The sequence below is a fragment of the Oenanthe melanoleuca genome, chromosome 10 (genome assembly GCF_029582105.1).
Source record: "Oenanthe melanoleuca isolate GR-GAL-2019-014 chromosome 10, OMel1.0, whole genome shotgun sequence".
NCBI lineage: Eukaryota > Metazoa > Chordata > Aves > Passeriformes > Muscicapidae > Oenanthe > Oenanthe melanoleuca.
In genome coordinates, this window is record NC_079344.1 from 589379 (window position 1) to 604645 (window position 15267).

At 49.3% G+C, this 15267-nt stretch overlaps 1 protein-coding gene across 3 annotated transcripts in view; it reads left to right on the plus strand.

Annotated features, from left to right (window-relative positions):
* Positions 1-15267, plus strand: part of CTDSPL2 (CTD small phosphatase like 2) — a 28181-nt gene that overhangs the window by 3415 nt on the left and 9499 nt on the right. Inside the window, exons 1-6 of one of the 3 annotated variants that reach the window (XM_056500244.1) lie at positions 7159-7268; positions 10672-10879; positions 12542-12680; positions 13160-13246; positions 13997-14146; positions 14966-15187. In XM_056500244.1, the coding sequence (XP_056356219.1) occupies positions 7222-7268; positions 10672-10879; positions 12542-12680; positions 13160-13246; positions 13997-14146; positions 14966-15187 (853 nt within the window). In that variant the 5' untranslated portion in view covers positions 7159-7221. Of the gene's footprint in view, positions 1-7158; positions 7269-10671; positions 10880-12541; positions 12681-13159; positions 13247-13996; positions 14147-14965; positions 15188-15267 lie in introns of those variants that run through there. The other 2 variants (XM_056500245.1, XM_056500246.1) reach the window with 2 other exon arrangements.

A 15267-nucleotide genomic window follows, 5' to 3' on the forward strand; every position in this document is an offset into this window, starting at 1 on the left:
CTGGAACAGGATCAGCTTTAAGGTCTCTCCAGCCCATTCTCTGATTCTGTGATTTGATGTTTGTACATCCCAACTAAACCTTCAGAAAATGCAAATGCACACAGCAAGTGCAGAGCTGATGAATCAAATCCACAGGGGCTGGGGTTTTCAGGGGCAGACTGTTGAGGTGGATCACTGTGGGATCCTGGGGGGAGGAACAAGCTCTCAGCAGAAGAGGAGCTCTCCCAGGCAGGATGTGGCAGTGCCAGCCCTGCTGAGAGCTCTGTCCTGGGGGAATTCCTGGAGCTGCAGTGGGGTGCAGCCCTTCTGATTGCCTCAGAGAAACTCCTGTTCACCCAGGTGCTTGACAGCCTATCTAACCTGCTGTTTACATGTTGAGATGCCTAGATGGCCATTATTTAGTGTTTTAGAAAAATAAATATTTGACATTCACAGATGAAGACATTTTCAATAGCACTTGAAAAATTAAGTGGGAAATCATCCACGTCTAAAGCAATCAGCTCAGGGGTTGGGTCAGAGCTTCCCACTTGGCAGTCCTAACTTTTTGTAAATAAATTACTTCCCAATCAGATCAGTCTCAGTAATTACTTTGATTAAGGTGCTCTTAACTTCTTAAGTGATAAGTTCTCTCATCATATCCTGTGATCCAAGGAAAACCCTTGTGAGGACAATCTGCTGTAAGAGCACAGGGAGCTGAGCATCAGCTGCACTGCTCATGTGGGATGTGAGGAGATGCAGCCTGTGCTGCCTCAGTTTCCCTGTGGGATGGGTCAGTGGCTGTGGCAGTCCCAGGATCTTCCCAAGCCCAGGGAAGGAGGTGTGCAGCTGCTGGGGACAGGGTTAATTCAGATCTCTGCTGTCAGGATATTCAAAATACAGCTCCCCATGGGGAGCTTTCAGAGTCCAGCCCCATCAGTCAGATTTCTGTGCATCCTGCTAAAAATAACCCTGAAGCCACATTTAGGAAGTGCCTGTGCTGCACTAGATCCAACAAGGATCCACTGCCCACCAAGTGATGCTGGAGTTACACAGAAGAGATGATGGGAATGGAAGTTACCCCTACCAGTCCTAACCTGAATTCACAATTCCTTTTTTCTGGGTGAGGATCATGAAACACCTCTAGTTCTGTGTTCATACTGTTTAGTGTAGCAGTGTAATTTAAGTGTAATTCTGACATGAAAATAAGTCGTACTGAAAGGAGCTGTTAGCTCCACAGCATCTGGACAATAAGCCATGGATACTTACTTAAAGCAGCACAATTATAAAAAATACATCCTATTAGTCAGTGCCAATCTCCTGCTTCTCTCTCCTCCCTGTCCTGGGAGTTCCCTCATTTTATCATCCCAAGGGAGCTCCTTTAGCACAGCAGGTTTGTTTTTGTGTGGAGCAATGCTCTGGGCTGCTGGGTGATCCTGGTGCCCAATTCCAACCCTGCAGGGAGGAGAGAGGGAAATCCTGCAGGGGAGGTGAGCTCTGGTCCTGGGCTGTGCCCTGAGTGTGCTGGTCAGAGCTCAGAAGGGAGAGCAGGGACTGGGACACAGCTCTGGGCAAGGCACAGTGTGAGCTGCAGCTGTAAGGTTTCCCTTCAGTGTACAAAAAGTAAAAAAGTGTTTAATAAATAGCAGCAATACCTACAGGAATGCTCAAGGTACTTGCAGGCATTGTGGCTGTGGGATTTAACTGCAGTGTATTTGATTGAATTTCCCACCTCAGTTTGTCTGACACCTCCAGCTCGTGTCAAGACTGAGCTGTTGTAGTTAAATCAATTTAAATACAATCAGGAAAGCTTGTTTGTTTTGCTTATCAGGCCAGAAATTATAAAGATTCCAGGAGAAAATAAAGTTAGTGTAATCTCCATGCTTTTATGTTCTTAAAAATAAAGATTTGGAAGAAACTTTGGAGGATTTAATTGTATCTAAAATAATATTCCTAAACAACTGTAATTCCTGGCTTTAGAGTGCTTCACTTCTGTGTTGCTTAGGGACTGGGAAGCTCATTGGTACTTTGAAGAGAAAGATCTTTGGGAGCTCAGTTGGAAAAATGGGCTGCAGAGATCCAGGCTGAGGTGAAGAGGTGTCAGAATTAATTGTTAGGTGTAATTACCCTGTTGGACTTATTTGAAGATAATTCTCTTTTGCTAGTAGATTGGTTTATTATGTACCTGAAAAGGTTTGATGATGTTCCATCTCAAAGATTAATAGTTAATACAGGAATGTCCTAACTCAATTAACATAGTAGGGTTCCAAGCCATGGAATAGTTTAAGATTAGAAAATAAAAGTTTTTCATGGGTGTAATTTTGGGAGGGCTCTGCTCTTGCTGTCCCTGCTGCTGGGGCTCTGAGGTGTGAGCATTCCATTCCTGGGAATTCCACGGGCTGTTTGTCACAATTACAGGGGATAAAAAAAAAAAAAAAAAAGCCTTGTGTGTTTGATATTTGGGTTTGGTTGTGCACTGCAGTGACCGTGCTGCAGGAAGGGATGTAGGGGAAGGAGGGATGGAATTAAAACACTCCTTGCAGCTCCATTAAAACATTTCTGTCTCCCACAGTTTGCTGAGCTGTTTCTTCAGCACTGCTGTGAGAAGTGATGTGCCCTGCCATGCTGACAGCTGACTCCTTTCCAGTGTTTCTTTGGGATTCAAGGCAACTTGCATGGTTAAGTTAACTCAGGTCTCCTCAGTATCTGGAAAATTCTCCCAAATTCTGACACAGCTGCTCTGTAGTGTGATAAATGGCTCTCCCAGTAATTATTTCTTTACATGCTGCACATTTCAGAGTGACACAGATCCATTAGACCAACCTGGGAGTGATTGTCTTGTGAAGGAAATAAGTGAAATTCAGGATGAAATCATCACAGTGTGGATGCAGGGCAGATTCACCCTACACAATTTCTGTTGTCATTGGTAGCTTGTGCTTATTATACTTTGTATTATTGGAATATTGAGCAGAAACTTCCTATAACTTTCCATTGAGTAGGCAACAAAGCTTGTTGCTTTGGTTTGGTTTTTTCCTGTGGATTTTTTGCCCAAAATAAAAGAGGAGGAAAAAAATAATGAAAGTACAATGTATAAAATAGCTTCATTGTGATGGAATCAGATGAAATTCATTTCAGGCAAGTTTTTGAGACTGGATAAGTCTCAAGTTCATCATGTCTTGATATTATGTTTTAAGGGTAAAAACATGGTGTCACTCACAATTGAGTACACCTGTTAACCTTCAGAATTTATTTTCTGCTCAGTTTTAACTCAGGAGCATGCACAAATTAATCTCAGATTTGTAATTTTGTAAGAATGAAGTTTTCCATGCAGGAAAGAAGCCAGGATGGGCTATGAAGGAGTCAGGATTAATTCAGCATGTGTTCATAAGGGAAAATGATTTGTTTAACTTTGGACACTGGGTAACACAAACCCTGACTGTGCTGGGATCTTCCCCATTTTTAACAACACAGTTGGTTGATTTTTTATTTTAAATCAGAAGGCAGATGTGAGGGGTTTAACCTCTTGGGAAAGGTTCTGAAGGGATGCAGGGGACCAAGGCAAGGGTTTGCCAGGGCAATGAGAATCATGTTATCATTGAGAGTCTTTATCCTGCAATAAAAATAGTCTGCTATTTTTAAGGCCAAAGGAGCAGGCAGAGCCCTTATCTCTGCCTTAGAAGATAGCAGCCTGACAAGGTCCTGGGGATCTGTGCCTGTGATCCCCAGGAACACTCAGGTGAGGGATTGGGATCTGTGCCTGTGATCCCCAGGAACACTCAGGTGAGGGATTGGGATCTGTGCCTGTGATCCCCAGGAACACTCAGGTGAGGGATTGGGATCTGCCTGTGATCCCCAGGAACACTCAGGTGAGGGATTGGGATCTGCCTGTGATCCCCAGGAACACTCAGCAGCTTTGGGTTGTTGTGAAGCAAAAGGCAGCTCTGTGCTGAGCAGGAATTCCTAAATTCTCACAAACACAGGGGTTACTCCATGGCTTCCATTGTCCAGCACACACTTACTGATCTGCTTGTCTCTGGTTTGGTTTGTTGTTTTTTTGATTAAAGAGATAACTAATGTAGGTGAGCAGAGCAATTAGAGCTGCTGAGGATGGTTTTGTGTCACACAAGATCCTGGAAGGTCTGTGCAGGGCCTGGCTGTGCCATGGCTTTGACAGCACCATAAATAGGCTGTGTGTGCCTGGCAGTGTGGATTAAATGTCCAGAGCCTGGGACAGCTGGGCCCTCCCAGAGTCCCAGCAGAGCAGTGAGGTCTGTGCAGCCTCCTGCTGCTCCTCTACAACTCAGTCTCTCAAACTTCCCTTCCCAGCTCCCAGGAGCCCTGCAGGATCTGGAGGTGGCTCAGGGGAAGTTCTCACCCAGGGGTTGGAATCAGGGTTTTCTCTCTGCAGCATTTGGGGTTCTGTTCTGAGGTTTGCTGTCCTGTGCTCAGCCCAGTTCTCCAGTTTGCTCCTTGCTTAGTGTGACACAGACTGGAAAGCCTGAATTAATTACCAGCCTGTACCCTCAGTGCAAAGAGAAAAATATCTTGGCTGGGAGGGAATAAACTTTCAGTTCCAAATGCATTTGGTATAATCAAAACAAAGCTTCACTAGCAAAGCAATGGCAACCCAGAAATATGATGGCTAGAGCAGAAAAATGAAGGAACAGAAGATCTATTTTCTGTTGAGACAATTGTAAAAAGCTGCCATCCTTCTTTGGCCAAATCCTCCTGGGGATGTTTGTTTAGGGGAGATACTCAAATTTGGGAGAGGAGAGGTGAGCACAGGGTGGATGTCCTGAGGGAGCAGGGTTAGAACAGGACAGCTAAAATCCAGGATTGCAAGCAGGATTTTGTTCCAGATGGAAATGATTTAGTGCCCTGGAAGGTGGGGAGGAGCAGAAAATGAGCTTTCAGTGGAACTGGGAGAATTCAGAGGTGCCTTTGATAGCTGTAATTCCTTGCTGTTGTTCTGATGGAACCTGTGGTTGCTTTATGCATTTACCCAGTTTCATAACCCAGCACCAACATCTGAGCAGGACATTTGGGGTGATTTGCTGCTCTAGTGAATCAGTGCCTTCTTGTTTTGCTTTCACCTACCCAGCCTAGCATCACTTCCAGACTGCTTTGAGCCAGGCTTCCCTGGATTATTGCTCTCAGTTCTGCAGTGGCACAAAAACACACCTGAAGATGGGAGAAGAGTGGCAAGCAGTGCCTGGAAATGTGAAATAATCTGCTGGAGTGACATGGAAGGGCTGTAATTTTCTAGGGAAGGGGAATAAGTTGGTTAAAAAAGGCCAAGAGTTGTTGAAGGGGAAGAGTCTCAGCATCTTGATCTAACCAAGAGTATTTCCCTCAGTTGGCACAGCTGTTAAATCTGGGACAGGTCACAGCTCCCTGCACTTGATCACCTCTCCATCTCTCTTTACACCATGCCTTGATGCTCAAAATGTTAAAAAATAATTTGCTTTCTTGGCTTCATGTAAAAAATGCTTCAAGAAAAAGCCCAGATAAATAATTAGAAGTTTTTCAGCTCCTGTGGTGCTGTCACCAAAGTCACACTTTGGGCATGTTCAAGTTGTCTGAATCCTGTGCTGTGGAGCTTTGGGACAGATGGATTTCTGTGGTGGCAGCTCAGTGTTGTTCCAAACTGAATGGAGAAATTGTTCAGCACTATAATTTTGGATTTTCTTGTCACTTATCTCTTCCTATTCTTCTTCACCATTGTTCTTTTACCACCTTCAGCATTTTCCTGTATCAGAAAGCCCTAAACACTGTAATTAGATGTGCCTCACCTAATTTTGCTTTTTACCAGTTTGGGGGGAAGTAGAGAAAGCAGCGGTGTCATCTGTGGTGGGAATAACCCATGTGAGTGCAGGTTCCTTGGAGGTGTGCTCTGAGCTTGGCAGTGAGTCATTCACAGGGATTTCTTCTGTACCTGTGCCATGGAACAGCAGCAGAGCTCTCAAGGCAGGGAGCCTCACTCCTGGTGTGTGAGGACTCAGGAAAATGGAATTTATTGCAGCCATAACTCCTTCAGCTGCTGCTTCTTAAGAGCTCCTACATTTTCTTTGCCCATCCCACAAATTATTGATTGCATATTCCTTTAGTCCTCCTTTGCCATGGAATTCTCTAGTGAAGAACAAGGTTTCTCCTTTTTTTCCCCACACTCTTTCTGGGTTTGTTGTAGAGAGAAGGGGTTCTGGGAGCTGGTTTCCCTGGGCAGAGCTGGCAGGTTTGGAGGGGCAGTGCCAGCCCAGGCTCAGTCCTTGGTCACCTGGCTGTGCCTTTGGGCCCATCAGGGGTGGCACGTGCAGGGGAAATCCAGATCCTGCAGCTCTGAGGAGGGAAATTCTCCTGCCTGTTTAGACTTGATTATTTTGGCTGCTTCAGGAAAGAACCATCACTGTAATTCAATAAAAACTCCCCCAGCAAGTGGATCCAGTGTAGGAGAGCAAACTCCTGTCTCTGAGAGGATTGTAGGTACCTGTTGCTAAGTCCATTAGAGATATTTATAACCCCAGGCTTGATACCCAGGATGTGCAGAGAGCCAGAGGAGTCCCTGGCAGGGCTGCACAGGAGCTGAGCATTTCCCTGCTGGATAAATGTCTGCTCACCACTGACAGATATTGAATTGCTTCATCTTTTGTCTGACTGGTATTTGTTTCAGTTCTGGAAAAATCAGGCAACCTATAGTATAGCAAATTTGAAGTGAAGTTTTCATTCCCACATTGGAATTTCACTAGTGTCAGTCTCCTTTCCATGTTTTACAGTTTTCTTTAATTCAGTTTTACACACATTTGTTTTGTGTGGTCATTGCAGCAGCGTGGGCACAGGCCCAGGAGAGGCTGGGGGAGCTGGGCAGGGCTCAGCTGGAGAAAAGGGATCAGGGGAACCTGTGGCTGTGCACAGCTCCCTGCCAGGAGGGGACACTGGGGATTTGGGATCTGGGGACAGGGACAGAGCAGAGGGAACAGCCTCAGCTGGGCAGGGGAGGCTCAGGTGGGTTTTACAGAAATTTCCTCCCTGGGAGTTCTCCAGCTGTGGCACAGCTGCCCAGGGCAGTGCTGGAGTCCCCATCCCTGTGCAGGTGGCACTTGGGGACAGGTGGTGGCCCTGCAGAGCAGGGGTGTGGCTGCACTGGGGCTGTCTGTCCAGCTGGGTGCTCTGTGACATCCCAGAGGTCACAGAGGCAGCTGGGCTGTGTGTTCCACGTGCCATGGCCAGGCTGGCCCACACACTGCCCACATGGCTGCAGGGCAGGGGGCTCCTCCCAGGCCCAGGGCTCCAGCATGGTGAGTGCCCAGGCCATGGAGCTTCCTGGGGCTGCTGCTGCCTCCTGACATCCCTGTTCCATCCCTGCTCCATCCCTGCTTCCTCCTGCCATCCCTGCTGCCTCCTGCTGCATCCTGCCATCCCAGCTCCATCCCTGCTCCATCCCTGCTGCATCCTGCTCCATCCCTGTTCTATCCCTGCTGCCTCCTGCTGCCATCCCAGCTCCATCCCAGCTCCATCCCTGCTGCCTCCTGCCATCCCTCCTGCCATCCCTGCTCCATCCCTGTTCCATCCCTGCTGCCTCCTGCTGCCTCCTCCTGACATCCCTGTTCCATCCCTGCTGCATCCTGTTCCATCCCTGCTCCATCCCTGTTCCCATCCCTTCCCATCCCTGTTCCCATCCCAGCTCCATCCCTGTTCCATCCCTTCTCCATCCCAGCTCCATCCCTGCTGCCTCCTGCTGCCATCCCTGCCCCATCCCTGCTGCCCCATCCCTCCACTCTGTCCTGTGCAGAATCCCCCATCTCCACACTGTGATGTCCAGCTGTGTCCCCTCCCTGTCACTGTGTCCCCTCCCTGTCACTGTGTCCCCTCCCTGTCACTGTGTCCCTCCTGGCACTGTCCCGTCACTGTCCCCTCCCTGGCACTGTCCCCTCCCTGGCACTGTGTCCCCTCCTTGTCACTGTGTCCCTCCCTGTCCCCTCCCTGGCACTGTCCCCTCCCTGTCACTGTCCCGTCACTGTCCCCTCCCTGTCACTGTGTCCCTCCCTGTCACTGTCCCCTCCCTGTCACTGTCCCCTCCCTGGCACTGTGTCCCTCCTGTCACTGTCCCCTCCCTGGCACTGTGTCCCCTCCCTGTCACTGTCCCCTCCCTGTCACTGTGTCCCCTCCCTGGCACTGTCCCCTCCCTGGCACTGTCCCCCCTGGCACAGCTGCATGGCTCAGATCCCCACTGCTCCCCTTACAGACCGGTTTGATGGTATGAAAGTGAAGGGGTTTCCCTGTTGTGTCACTGCTCAGGTGACAGCTCTGAAGTCACTGTGGGGGGAGATGAGGAGGAGCACAGCAAAGCCACAGAGGTGCTGGAGTGTGTCCAGACAAGGGCACCAGAGCTGGGGCATGAATCCTGAGGAGCTCCTGAGGAGCTGGGCAGGGCTCAGCTGCAGAAAAGGGATCAGGGGAACCTGTGGCTGTGCACAGCTCCCTGCCAGGAGGGGACACTGGGGATTTGGGATCTGGGAACAGGGACAGGGCAGAGGGAACAGCCTCAGCTGGGCAGGGTGGGTGTTAAGGAGAATTTCACCATGGAAGGGGCTGTCCAGCTGTGGCACAGCAGTGCTGGAGCCCCTTGCTGGGGAGACTGAACAGCCCTGTGCACGTGGCACTGGGACATGGGCTGTGCTGGCCTGGCAGGGCTGGGCACACTTGGACTGAACTTGTGCTGTTGCATTGCCACTGCTGGAAGTGCTGAGTGTGGGCTGTGGGAAATGACCCCAGATGTGTTTGCTGGCAGGCACAGTGAATATTCCATGTAGGGGTGCTGTGTTTCACCCCTGGCAGTGCCCAGAGTTCTGTCCAGCAGTGCCAGTGCTTGGGTCATTCCTCACCAGCTGCAGCACCTTTGTGTGAGAGTGAGATTTACCTGGGAGCAAACAGCTGTGTAACAGGTTTGGGACTGGTTTCCAAAAATATTATCAGTATTTCCCTGTCTGTGACTCATCCCAGTGCCACCATTGCCTTTTCCTAAACAACATACCTGTTGTGACAGTACTTAAATGTTACAGGCTGTTTATTCTGTCTGCAGCAATCAGATCCACACTAAATGGACTCCAGAAAGGAACTTACATGTTAAATGCTGTATTTGTTCTGTCTCTGCAGCAATCAGATCTGCACTAAATGGACTCCAGAAAGGCAGGCACTGATTCCTGTAGTGATAAGCATACAATTTTCTTTAAAAACCTGGTTTTTGTCATGATTTCAACTAGGAAAGGCAAATTACTTTATTTCCAGTATTTCTGTGCATTACACCTCAGATGGATTTCTTGCTACTTAATTTTTCTGTTCCTGATCCATCATAAGAATGACTTTGAGCACGAGGAGTCCCCTTGAAGGCAGCCCAGCTGCAGAAGGCAGGACCCAGCCCAGGGAGCAGTGACACTTGGAGCTGCAGATAGATGGGGTGCATCCCTTTTCCTCTGCTGTAGTGAATACTGCCCTTGCAGGGTGTTCCCAGGCCTGATGTGATTCCCAAACCCAGCTGTGTTGCAGCACAGGCTCATGGTTCCTTCTGGGGGCACTCAACAGCAATTTCCATTTCTGCCTCATCTCAAGTTCAATGTGCAGACTTGCAGTGAAGCATTTGAGGAGCAGAGAGAGGAGAGAACTTCCTGGGTCACAGTGCAGTCACTAGGGGCTGGAGACAGGCACCCTACAATCAATCCTTTCGTCCCCAGCTGACACCCTCCTGCCTGACAAGGTGTGCTTGTTCTCAGCTTGGCCTCCATGACCCAGGACAGCTCTGCCATCCTGGGCAGCTCGGGTTTTCCTCCCCAGCAGAGGCTGATGCCAGGCCCCCTGTGCTGGGTGCTGTGTCCATCACCAGATCCCATTGTCCCTCTTTTAGGGTGCTGCTGGGTGCTGTGCCCATGAGCAGATCCCATTGTTTGTCTCCCTTTTAGGGTGCTGCTCTCACTGTAGTAGCTTCTCTGTGCTGGATCCATGGCCAGATCCCACTGTTTGTCCTTTCAGGGTTCTGCTCTGTGCTGGGGCTGTATCTATGAGCAGATCCCATTGTTTCTCTCTCTTTTGGGGTGCTGCTGGGTGCTGTATCCATGACCAGACCCCAATGCCTGTCCCTCTTTTGGGGTGATGCTCTCCCTGCTTTGGGAGCACCCCCATCCTTACACAATCCTTCCAATCCTGGAGCTGCAGCTTCGCACCTTTCCCCAATGAAGAAATCCCTTTACCCCTGCACCTTTCCCCAATGAAGAAATCCCTTACCCCTGCACCTTTCCCCAATGAAGAAATCCCATTTACCCCTGCAGCTTTCCCCAGTGCAGTAATCCCTTTCCCCCTGCACCTTTCCCCAATGAAGAAATCCCATTTTTCCCCCTGCAGCTTTCCCCAGTGCAGTAATCCTTTCCCCTGCACCTTTCCCCAGTGCAGTAATCCTTTCCCCATTGCAGTAATCCTTTCCCCAGTGCAGTAACCCTTTCCCCAGTGCAGTAACCCTTTCCCCAGTGCAGTAATCCTTTCCCCATTGCAGTAATCCTTTCCCCAATGCAGTAATCCTTCCCCCATTGCAGTAATCCTTTCCCCAGTGCAGTAACCCTTTCCCCAGTGCAGTAACCCTTTCCCCAGTGCAGTAATCCTTTCCCCAGTGCAGTAATCCTTCCCCCAGTGCAGTAACCCTTTCCCCTGCAGCTTTCATGAGGTGCCCATGAGGATGAGGCTGAGGAGCAGGAAGGCTGCCCAGCAGTCCCACCAGCTGCACACGCCGCGGGCGCTGCGGGCCAAGAGGAAACACTCGGAGCTGGAGGAGCCCCTGCCTGGCGGGGGGGGACGGCCACCCAAAAATGACACAGGCCTCTTGTCTTCCATCAAAAAGTTCATCAAAGGCAGCACACCCAAGGTAGGTGGGCTGCAGGCTTGGCTTGCAGTCACTTCAATGGTGTGGTGGAAGCAAAAGGTGAAGGATTGGAAGGAACAGGTGCCTGTGAGGTGTGTCAGGTAAAGCAGAGCTTGAAACCTTCAGGAATCAACTGTAAGTGTATTTAACAGTCCAATAAGTCACAGGCTTTATTACCTGCTGTTTCTTGGTGAAAATGTCAAATAAATTCACTACATTCTTAATTTGTTTTAAGTGTTCCTTAAACCCAGATTCAAGGAATTACCAGTACTAACATCTTAGAAAAGCCAGTCTGTCAGCATTAATTTCTTGACTATTTCTGGCAATTTTATTCAAAATTATTTAGGAGTCATTTAATCAATGGAGGTCAAACCTCACAAATCCGAGTGCCATGGAATTGATGCAGCTGCCCAGGGATTCCTGCAGAGAGCACTGCCCTGTTTGGAGCATCACATGCAGATCTTGTCAGGGAGAACCACAAAAATCTCACATCTTGGTGCAGCTGGAAAGCTGAGATTTACTGATCTGCACATGGAGCACCTGTTGCATGTGCTGCATGGACACTTGAGGGTGAAAAATATACACACACACACATACATAAATAAATATATATATAAACTTTGATAGGCTGAGTGTAACCATGCAATTACTTCAAAAACTGGCTTTTTTTCTCTAGATGGAGGCCAGTTAAAAACCCCACATCATCCATCCCAGTGATTCAGATACTGCCATTATGTAACTGCAGATTTGAAAGAAGAGTATCCAAGAAGTCATAACTAATTTACAATGTATCCCAGAGCAGCTGTGTGATAAAAATCTGATAAAATTTCAACATTTTATCAACTTGTTGTAGGTGTTTTGGGGTAAAGGGTAAGAAACCTGTCATAAAGCTGTGCCTGCACATAGAGCCATGCACAGAAGGTGTGCACAGCTCTTTGGTTCTGTCTCACTCCATGAGTGCTGCAGTCACTGGTTTCCAGGTAAGGGCAAGCCTTGGGTTTTTCACAGCTCAGTTTTGCCCTGTCCTGATAGGGATTGTCACATTGGGTATTGTTGGGCAGTTCACTCCTGTGTACTTAACAGGCAGAGAAATCAAGTTTCAGGTAATTGTCTTCCTTTCCCAGCCTCTGCAGCACTGGAATATTTACAGACTGCCTGTAAAGACAATTCTACTACAGCAGCTCCATGTGGAGTTTTAATTCTGCACATTCTGACTTAGTTTAAACTCATGTGCAGTCCCAGCTGGCCAGACACTTGTTGCATGTTCTGCAGCTGGAAGGGGAGCAGAGCAGTGAAGGGATTTTTGGTGAGATTTCTTCAGGAGATAACCTGATTCTAGCAGAGCAGTGAGGGATTTTTGGTGAGAGATAACCTGATTCTGGCAGAGCAGTGAAAGGATTTTTGGTGAGCTCTCTCCAGGAGATACCCTGATTCTGGCAGAGCAGTGAAGGGATTTTTGGTGAGATTTCTCCAGGAGATAACCTGATTCTGGCAGAGCAGTGAAGGGATTTTTGGTGAGATTTCTCCAGGAGATACCCTGATTCTGGCAGAGCAGTGAGGGATTTTTGGTGAGATTTCTCCAGGAGATACCCTGATTCTCTGCTCTGTTCCATGGCAAAAGACACTGCTCAGCACATTTCTTTTCCCCCTCTTTTCTGTTTTAAGGAAGAAAGAGAAAATCCCAGCAAGAGGAGTCGGATTGAGCGGGACATTGACAACAACCTGATCAGCTCCACCCCCCAGGCAGGGGACAAGCCCCACAAGCAGCTGCCGAGAGTGCGGCGGAAAAGTCAGATCAACGGAGGTGGGGATGCAGCCAGCTGTGCACTGACTGGGGGGGTTCCTGATCCCCCTGCACTCACCTGGGGGGGTTCCTGATCCCCCTGCACTCACCTGGGGATGCACCTCACCTGTGCACTGATCTGGGGGGTTCCTGATCCCCCTGCATTGATCTGGGGGATCCATCCCACCTGTGCACTGATCTGGGGGGGTTCCTGATCCCCCTGCATTGATCTGGGGGATCCATCCCACCTGTGCACTCACCTGGGGGGATTCCTGATCTGCCTGCACTGACCTGGGGGATGCACCTCACCTGTGCACTGACTGGGGGTTCCTGACCTCCCTGCACTGACCTGGGGGTTCCTGATCCCTCTGCACTGATCCAGGGGGTTCCTGATCTCCTTCAGCTACTTTGGAACTAATTTAACTTTTCTATTGTTTTAAATTATTATTCTAGAAGTCCCATAACAATTTGATTTAGCTCTTCTCCCTTTTTCTCACAAGTGAAAGGGAAATGTGCCCTCCCAGCTGCTGGTGTTTGTGGAAGGAAGCAGGTGTTAGATGCTGAGAGCACTTGTCAGACACAGCCAGGTTTGTGTCAGAAGTGTGAGCTGGGGACCTGAGCTGTGCCATGGGACATCCCCCTCGTTAGTGTCAGCTCTGTGATGTGGATATCCACTGAGTTCTGCCCTTTGTGATAACAAATCCTTCCCCTCTGATTGTGCCTGTGCCTCTGGGTGTGTGGAGAGGAGCTCTGGAGCAGCTGAGGTGGGGCAGGGAGCCCTGACCCTTTCTGCTGCCTCCCTCTAGTGGAGTGCTGGCACTGAGAGCCCTGAGCTTCTCCCACCACACCTGCAGGATCTGCAGCCCTGCTGGTCTGTCCAGGGGCTGCTGAGAAGGGACATTTTGGGGTTGTGCTGGCCCTGAGAGCCCTGAGCTTCTCCCACCACACCTGCAGGATTTGCAGCTCTGCTGGTCTGTCCAGGGGCTGCTGAGAAGGGACATTTTGGGGTTGTGCTGGCACTGAGAGCCCTGAGCTTCTCCCACCACACCTGCAGGATCTGCAGCCCTGCTGGTCTGTCCAGGGGCTGCTGAGAAGGGACATTTTGGGGTTGTGCTGGCACTGAGAGCCCTGAGCTTCTCCCACCACACCTGCAGGTTTTGCAGCTCTGCTGGTCTGTCCAGGGGCTGCTGAGAAGGGACATTTTGGGTTGTGCTGTGCAGTGGGGCCAGCTGAGCCATGAGCAGGAGCACACCCCTAGGCTGCAGAGGGCCATAAGGGAGCAGAGGCAGCTGAAGCCCAGCTGGGTGATGTTCAGACTCAGATTTTTGCTTTTCCAGAAGCTGGAAGCTACGAGGTGACGAGCCAACACGTGAAGCAGAATGGGAAATTGGAAGATAACCCCACCACAGGCAGCCCCCCACGAACAACGTTACTGGGAACCATATTTTCTCCTGTTTTCAATTTTTTTTCACCAGCAAATAAAAATGGTGAGTATTATTCAAAAAGCCAGTAGTCTTGAAGCTGAGAGTGATGGATTTTGTATGAAATAGCTGCTTTGAGTGGCAGTACACTTTTCATTCTGCTTTACAAACCAAGAGTTACCACTGCCAGGCAAAAAGGCCCCTTAATTCTTGGTTGATAGTTAATGGAAGAAGCTTACAAGCATTAGAACATTTCTTTCATAGGTGTATTTAGTGGTGCACCTTTCAGTAAAAAAAAATGAGAAGGGAAAAAGAAAGGGATTACATTCCTTGTCCCAAACACAGCAAGGCAAGACACTGCCGTGGTCTTCTGTTTGGTTCTTACTTTTGTGGAATGAATCAGTGCAGATATCTGTAATTATTCAGAGATTTTGTGTGTGTGGTTAATAATGAGTGTGACCATTAGCACACTGTGTGTGTGTGTGTGTGATTAATACCCAGTGTGAGCATTAGAACCCTGTGTGTGTGTGTGTTTGGTTAATAATGAGTGTGAGCATTAGCATACTGTGTTTCACAGTGTGTGTGTGTGTGTGATTAATACCCAGTGTGAGCATTAGAACCCTGTGTGTGTGTGTGGTTAATAATGAGTGTGAGCATTAGCACACTCTGTGTGTGTGTGTGTGTGTGTGTGTGGTTAATAATGAGTGTGAGCATTAGCACACTCTGTGTGTGTGTGTGTGTGTTGTGTGTGTGTGTGTGTGTGTGTGTGTGTGTGATCAATACCCAGTGTGAGCATTAGAACCCTGTGTGTGTGTAGTTAATACCCAGTGCTCACCTGGTTCTGGGAGCCCAGCTCAGGCTCAGCACTGTCCCCAATGTCCCCAGGCACGTCGGGCTCTGACTCCCCAGGCCAGGCAGTGGAGGCTGAGGAGATTGTGAAGCAGCTGGACATGGAGCAGGTGGATGAGATCACCACCAGCACAGCCACAGCCACCTCCACCAATGGCACCTTCCCTGGGCCAGGCAGCCAGCTGAGAGCTGTCAACAACGGGCTGGGGGACAGCCAGGGCACAGGGGAGAGGGACAGGGACCTGCCCCCACTCACAGGTAAGGGATGGGACACTGGGACAGTGTGGGACAGTGTGTGTGACACTGGGGGACAGTGTGTGTGACACTGGGGGCACAGG